Here is an 8536-nt window from a genome sequence, read left to right on the forward strand (position 1 = left end):
GGCATCACCGACTCAATGGACATGGGTTTGAGCAAGCTCTGGGAGCTGGTGTTGGACAGGGAAACCTGGCCTGCTGCTGTCCATGGGGTCACAAAGAGTTGGACACGACTGAGCTACTGAACTGAACTGAGGTCAGATATGACTGTGGTGTAATCTTTAAGATCACCACCAGAGGGCGGGGCTTCCTTCAAATGCGATTCCTTTCTGTATTCAGGAGCTGGTTTGACTTGCCTCCTCTGTAGCCACAAGACAGGTGACTGCTGCTGAGCAGAAAGGGGTCCCCATTTTCTGAGTGAGGGGCTTCTGTAACATCGAGCTGAGACTAGCTTTGTTAGATTTGATGTTTCTAGGGAACAAGGACTGTTACCAGAATGTTTTCTGCCACTCACTCAGTTCTGGTCATCTTCTTAATACTTGGTAAGTAGCATTTTATCCTAAAATGATTTCTCATTTTCCTATGATAACAGGTCAGTTTTATTTTTCTTCTCTGGCTGAAAACTCCTCTCCTGTACATTTCTACGATAACGAAGTGATTCTCTTGTAGGAGGGACCAATGGTGACTCAGTGAACCAGACAGAAGGCCCAGTGAGTGTCTCAGAGGGGGCTCTCATGACCCTGAACTGCACTTACCAGGCCACGTATTCAGATCCCTATCTTTTCTGGTACGTCCAGCATCTCAACAAAGCTCCTCAACTCCTCCTGAAGGGCTTAACAGCAGACAAGACGGTAGAGCATGAAGGTTTTCAGGCCACTCTTGTGAAGAGGGACAGCTCCTTCCACCTGCAGAAACAGGCAGTGCAAACATCAGACTCGGCTGTGTACTACTGTGCTCTGAGTGACACAGTGATGGAGGGCTGCAGGGGGAGCTGAGCGCAAACCCAAGGGGAGCAGGAGGCTGACGTCAGGAAGAGGTATAGTCTCTCCTTGATCAGGGTTTAGTGTACATTTAGAGTTTTTCAGGAAAACCAATCAAGCTCAGGTTTAATCCTAGAAACTCAGAGGGTTGGGAATTGCTCTCCAGGGAACATAGGTTGGATGTCAGTCTTAAAGAAGACCCAAGCTCCAATTCCCAGAAGTACCCCTGTTCATCCAGAAAGTTTCCTCTCTTCTCTAGGCTGACTTTCAAAATAAATCTATTTTTCTCATAATGCAAGATAGATGTTAGTTGTCACAAAATTAGTAGTTCATTTAGAGAAAAGAAATAGATGATTAAAAGCTGCATCACCTGAATCATCATCATAAACCAACACAGAGGTACCAGGCAAATCACATAGCAGTCTGCGTGTGGCTGAGACGTAACGCTATTGAGGTGCCGTTTGCAGTGAAAGTCTTTGAACTGGAGCAGTTGCAGCCGTGGGATGAAAAAGCGTTTGTGACTTTTGAGTGGCCATGTTTCTTTTATTACTTACTTGTTTGTTTTATTTTTGGTCCGGCTGGGTCTTTGTTACTGACCTTGGGCTCTCTCCAGTTGCAGCGGGTGGAGGTTGCTCATCACTGCGGTGCACGGGCTTCTCACCGCGGCGGCTCCTCTTGGGGCGGAGCGCGGGCTCCCGCTGCACCGGCTTCAGTGGCGGTGGCGCACGGGCTCAGTAGCCGCGGCAGGCAGCCTCTAGGGCTGCATTTCTGATGTAAGGAAATAAGGATGTTTGGTCTGGTGAGCTTGTACTCATTTTGGCTATAGGGTGGACATTTAAAAGCAAGATTATTTTAGCACACATTATTGATTCCTGTTAGACACATACAGCTGGACAAATTTTGTCCACCAGGAAGCTTGCTGTGGTTGCATTAAACAGACAAGGAACTTTATCCAGTGTAAATTTCCACAGAAACCCATGCCTTGGAGTGTAGGGAGAAAAGTTACGACGATTGAGAGTAAACAGTTTTATCTTCCGGTATGAAAGAAAAACTTGCGAGCTTATTTCACTGTAGATTTGGGCTGCAGCTCTCTCCTCCCCCCAAAAGAGCTATACAAAAATGGATGCCTATTTGTTCTCAGAGGTCACTATAATCATAATAAATTGTTTTTGTCACAAAACGTATGTCTATCCTAGATGCATTGACTGAATATGCATGCAGCCCTGATGTAATTGTTGTTAATTTAATTACAGCATGGCAACCTGCTCCAATATTCTTGCCTGGAGAATGCCATGGACAGAGGAGCCTGGTGGGCTACAGTCCATGGAGTCACAAAGAGTCAGCTATGACCAAGTGACTTTCCAGTCTAAATAGGCAGCTTACAATCACCAACCACATCAACAAGCCATGACATGACGCAGGCAAACTGATATCAGCCAGTTTCATCTCCTGTTCTGATGCAGAAGCGTCTCACAGTTCAGTCACCGTGCGTGTGCCCTCAGGCACGGCTCAGGCATCTACTCAGAGGAAGAACTTCCCACATGGGGCTCCCTGGCCTGCTCAGAGCTCTCATAGCCTCTGTCTGCCTTGGTAAGGCTGGTAAGGATGACCGCCAGCAGACTCAGCTCTGCTCAGCTCCCGTGTGTAGAGGTAGGGCAGGTGATTATTGTCTGTTGGGGTTTAGGAGAGTTGGTTAACTGGCAGAGGGATTAGAACTCTTAATCCTCTGTTTGTTCCTTGAAGCCCTCTGAGTTCCACTGGGAGAATCAGCCTCTTCCTCTCTGTCTCTCTCTCTCTCCATATATATATATTTTTTATTTTATTTTATTTTTTTTTCTTCTCTCTAGGATCCATCATGGCCCAGAAAGTAATTCAAAACCAGTCAGAAATTCCTGTGCTGGAGAAGGAGGATGTAACCTTGAACTGTGCATATGAAGCTGTTAGTTATTCTTATTATTTATTCTGGTACAAGCAACCACCAAGTGGGGGAATGATTTTCCTTATTCATCAGGAGTCTTTCAATGAACTGAATACAACAAAAGGTCAGTATTTTTTGAACTTCAAGAAAGCAACGAGTTCCATCAGCCTCACCATCACAGACTTACAGCTCGAGGACTCAGTGGTGTATTTCTGTGCTCTGAGAGACCACAGTGATGCTGGTGCCTGAGGGAGCCCCACAGAAACCTCAGATGTCAACATGTGGAGTCCCCCAGCTGTGAACACCTTCGTGAGATTCTCAGTAAGGACAGGAACAGGTAGAGGGGTTAGAAGTGAAAACCTCACTGTAAGGAAAATGCTATCTCTTTGGCTCAGAGAACATATTTCAAAGTGTCATTCATCAAAAATACCTTTATCTTCAATTCTTTATCTTGCAGAAGATCATTTGCCAAATTAAAAAAAAAACTTAAATGGTGATTTATTGAAGCATGAAATCTGGCTTTAAAAAATTCAATAGTATTTGACTAAATCTGCATCTGAGTTGTTAGAGTTGTAGGTTCATTGCACAAATATTTATGCATTGTAAGTCTGGCCATCATTGTGGATCTGAAATATCTCTGAAAGGACACTTCTTGGACCCTCCCTGTGCCCTGCCTCACCTGTGCCGTGAATGACTTGGAGTGATGTGCATAGAGTAACTGTTACCACAAATCTTCACCCCAAGGGAAAACAAAACCCTACAGTTTGCTCAGAACTAACCTCATCACCTGGTCACATTCTTGATATGTGATTACAGAGTTATGTATGTTTAAGGTAGAAAATAGAATATGCAAAGAAGGAATGCTAAAAACAAAATAACTCACCAATTTTACTAGTCACAAAGAACTCTATTAGAGATTCATACCTTATAGGATATTTCTATTCTGAGTTTTTACCTGACAGTATATTGTGAAATAATTATTTCACAACAATATTTATAGGCCAACATCACACATTCTAATGGTGATATTCCAATGTGTGATTTTATCATACTTTTGGGCTAATTCCATTTTACTAGCTTTTTAGATTGTATTACTCACTGTAGTAAACAATACTGGAATAAACACAAAGGTATTTGGTGTTTTTCTTGATGACTCCTAGGAGTTTAATAGGAGTTTACCATTAAATCTTTCTGATGTGGCTCCCTGCTCATTTCTGTGACCTTGGAGTATAGAGCATTTTCACTCTGCAATTACTAAACAGTCATATTTTCCTTGTTTCACAAAATTCTTTTATAGGAAGGCTTTGCTTTATACTTTAGTCCCAGTTAACTCCAGATGGCTTCAATTTTGGATGATTCTGCCCCACGTATGTGCAGAGTAGCTGTCATATAACATCTAAAAGAGTTAAGTCTCTGCACTATTCTTGGTGACTTTAGGTGGGAATTAACCTAGTGGGTTTGCTTTCATCTAGAATTCCAAAAAGAAAGATACTACTCTTCCTTGTGTAAGGATGTTCTATCCCTATTGTACAAATAACAGTGATCCCAGTAAAGAGCAACTTTCCAGAAAAGAAAGTATAAGTGTGTGTGTGCATGACACGCAAGTGTGTGAAGGAGAGAGATGAGAGAGACAACACACTTACATAGCCAAGTCATCAAGTAATTAGTTAAGAGTTGAATTTGTAAAACATACTGGAAAGAAGGAAATAAAGTCACATAGAGACCAACTTTTAATGAAGAAAATAGATGTAAGCAGTTTCAAGGAATAAATAAAACATGTGAAAGAAGAAAAATGTATCCTAGAATTGACTCTTTGCAATCCCATGGAGTGTAGCCCTCCAGGCTCCTCTGTCCATGGGATTTCCCAGTAAGAATACTGGAGTGGGTTGCCATTTCCTTCTCCAGGGCATCTTCCTGACCCATGGATTGAACTCACATCTCCTGCATTGGCAGTCAGATTCTTTACCACAGTAAAGTGAGAGAAGTTGTCATTGCAACCTAATGTGAGCCTCAAAATCCTCCAGACTTCAGGGGAATATTTCAAACTCTCTCAGTCAACCCTTTGAATCTCCTCTAACTTTAGAAAGATTGAAAGAAACACACATCACCACAGCTTCACTTTTTTTCTATTTTGGTTTTTAATATATTTTAAAATTTATTTGGCTGTGCCAGCTCTTAGTTGCAGCACACGGGATCTAATTCTCTGTCTGGGGTCAAACCCAGGTCCCTAGCTTTGAGAGTTCAGCATCTTAGCCACTGCACCACCTGTGAAGTCCCTATTTATTCTAACACTTTAGTAAATTATCAGTTTTCTCATATATCATTGTGCAGAACAGGCTAAGGGAAGTTAAAAAGTGGGCTTTATATATGTTTTGCAAGTGTCTTCAAGCATGTATTGTGGTCTCTCTCCATGTGTCCTCCTGTACTGCAGGCTGTCTTCAAAGCCCAAGACAAAAGGGATGTTGCAATCAATATGCTTTTATGTATCAACATCTATATCTATAATAATGTATTGTATTTTTCAGTAGCTCAGTCATGTCCGACTCTTTGTGACCCAATGGACTGCAGAACACCAGGCTTCCCTGTCTTTCGCCATCTCCCAGAGATTACTCAAACTCATGTCCCTTGAGTCAGTGATGCCATCCAGCTATCATCCTCTGTCATCCCCTTCTCCTCCTTCAATCTTTCCCAGCATCAGGGTCTTTTCCAATGAGTAGGTTCTTCGCATCAGGTAGCCAAAGGATTGGAGCTTCAGCTTCAGCATCAATCCTTCCAATGAATATCCAGGACTGATTTCCTTCAGGATTGACTGGTTTGATCTCATTGCAGTCCAAGGGACTCTCAAGAGTCTTCTCCAACACCACACTTCAAAAGCATCAATCCTTCGGCACTCAGCCTTCTTTATGGTCCAACTCTCACATCCATACATGACTACTGGAAAAATCATAGCTTTGACTATATGGACCTTTGTTGGCAAAGTAATGTCTCTGTTATGAATATAACTGTGAGCTCCATAGGGTCAGGAAGTGTGAATGCATTGTACATTACACAGTACATAGCACATAGTGGTTACATATTAAATATTGGTTGACTGAAGAAGAAGAATTAATTCATAAAATCAACAGATATAGAGCTTCTACCCTTTGGATGCTGTTAGGTAATTGTGGATCTATTTTTTCTTGTAGTTCATTTCTCATCACCATAAGAATACTTCTGTTTATATGTGTCATAAGTTCCCTTTCTGTTTGAACAGATTTTCTTCGTATGGTACTATTTTCAGGCTTGCAATTAAATTAAATGGTCTCCCTCCTGTTGGCATAGACAGAGCCATCTTAATCCCCTGAGTGAGTCTATAGTGAGGTGTATCGACTTGTTCTTTTGTAAACTTGGAAGTCCCTCTTATCAGTGATTCTTCTAGGTTTCAGCCAATGTTAACGTACCCCTGTATTAGCTCTTTCTTGCTTTCATTTCTAGACTTTTTAATCTTCGAATTTTGGCCTCAAATATTTACTTGCTGTGGCTAAAGATATGAGTCCTATTAAGCTAAGGATGGTAGTGGGCAAGGAGGGAGCAGTGGTCCAGACTGAAAGAAAGTCATAGTTACCTTCATTGTCTTTGAGTCCCAATACTTTTCCTTTCCATCCTAATTTCTAGGGTTCAAAGGAAATGACCTTTGTATAACAGGTAGTCTCCATACTCTAGATATTGCTCATGAGTACAACTGGATGGTGTCAAACTATCTGTTTCTATTTATCTTTACCATTGCCATGACTTGTGCTGCTTCTTTGTATATTTTTGCTTTCAAATCTAAAGACCTAGTTTAGGGATAAATACTCCTATCATTGGGAGTCCTAGCCTAAGACAAGAAAATTACCTTGTCTGTTTTTCTAGTTTCTGTTTTCAAGGGCTGACTTATTTTGATCAAGAACAATTTTAAGCTCCTGGATTCACAACCCTTAAGAAAATTTTTAGAAAGTGTTATCCTCAATTGTAATATTTGTGTTTAAAAACTTGGTATTTAAAAGACTCTGCCCCTGGGACAGTAGAAAGAAGAATGACTACATCCTTGGAGAAATTAGCTGTTTGACCTTGGAATGCTGACTGTGAAAAAAGGTCAATGGAAGCCTGTAATTTTAGCAAAAAGTAATAACAGAAAGAGGGAATTTTCATTCTTGGGACAATTTGTAAAGAATATTCTCTTCTTCGAGAAGCACATGCTCAATTATAGGACAGAAGTTACAGACAAGTAAGGAGATTCTGATGTTTAGCTCAGTTTGATGACTTAAAGATTGATAGGCATTTTTCTCAGAGAACTTTAAAGTTTAAAGAAATGTGAATGTTAGAAGAGATTACAGTTATCTTCACTCATAAGACAGAAGTAACCATTTTCTGAATCTATACTAGAAAGCATTGCCCTGTAATACATGATAGAGGATTTCAGAGGTGATGAATTGAGAAGGGCTTGGCTTTTTACTACAATTTTAACTTTACTCTTTAGGTAGAGAAATCACACTAAGTATAAAAAGGGAAAGTCACAGGCTCAAAGAACAAATTTTTTTTCACTCCCTTATGAGAGGTCTTCAATCCACACTTTGGTTATGTTGCTTTGAACTAGTTACTTGATAACAGCAAATAGGTAAAGCCTGAAACAAAGATGATGACACAGCCTTTTAAAAAATATTAAAAAAATATATACATTATAAAAGTTAGCTCAAAATGGATCATGGACTTAAATGTAAAATATTAAACTACAACTCTAAAAAAAATAAGAGAAAAACTTCAGGCTTGCAGCTAAGTAAATCTTAGATTTGACACTGAAAGCATGATACACTCACACATACATGCACACACCAAACTGAATCAAAATTAAAAACCTTTCCTCTGTAAAAGACCCTGTTAAAACATGAAATGATAAGTTACAGAACTGGAGGTGAAGGTGAAAGGTGCTCAGTCGTGTCTGACTCTTTGCGACCCCTTGGACTATACAGTCCATGGAATTCTCCAGGCCAGAATACTGGAATGGGTAGCCTTTGCCTTCTCCAGTGGATCTTCCCAACCCAGGGATCGAACCTAGGTCTCCTGCATTGTAAGGTGGATTCTTTACCAACTGAGTTATGAGGGAAGAAAACGAGCAACGGATTCGAACAGGTGCTCCCCAAAGAGGGGATATACAGATTGCAAATTAGTACCTGAAAAGATGTTCAACAATATTAGTCATCAGAGAAATGCAAATTAAAGCTACAATGAAATATCACTACACAAATCTCAGTGGGGCTAAAATAAAAAATAGTGATAACACTAAATTCTGGCAAACATGTGGGAAAAACTCAGTCACTCACAAATTGCGGATGAAGATCTAAAATGATACAGGCATTCTGGAAAATAGCTTGGCAGTTTCTCATAACTCTAAACGTGCAGTCACACATTTGGACACTTATTCTAAATAAATAAAAGATTTTATTCACATAAAAACTTGTACCTGAATATTCATAACAGCTTTATTCACGGCAGCTGAAGCATGGAAACAACTGTGTCCCTCAGTGGGTTACTGGTTAAGCAAACTGTGAAATATCTACGCCATGGAATACTATTCAGAAATGAAAAAGACCAACAAGTTGGATACATACAGTAACTTGGATAGATCTCATGATTTTACTACTTATGCTAAGTGAAAAAAAATCTCATTGGCTACTTCTATATAATTCCATTTCTAGGACATTATTGTTATTTAGTCGATAAGTCAGGCCTGATTCCTTGCAATCC

The 8536-nt window shown here is 40.3% G+C and overlaps 1 gene segment (V, D, J or C); it reads left to right on the top strand.

The window, feature by feature from the left end:
- The first annotated feature begins 253 nt into the window (after positions 1 to 253).
- On the top strand, positions 254 to 3042 carry LOC133067362 (T cell receptor alpha variable 18-like). The segment is given in 3 exon segments: positions 254 to 417; positions 545 to 662; positions 2703 to 3042. Coding segments are annotated over 3 exon segments (252 nt in total).
- Positions 3043 to 8536: the final 5494 nt, after the last annotated feature.

This window comes from Dama dama, chromosome 12 (assembly GCF_033118175.1).
Source record: "Dama dama isolate Ldn47 chromosome 12, ASM3311817v1, whole genome shotgun sequence".
In the NCBI taxonomy this organism is placed as follows: Eukaryota; Metazoa; Chordata; class Mammalia; order Artiodactyla; family Cervidae; genus Dama; species Dama dama.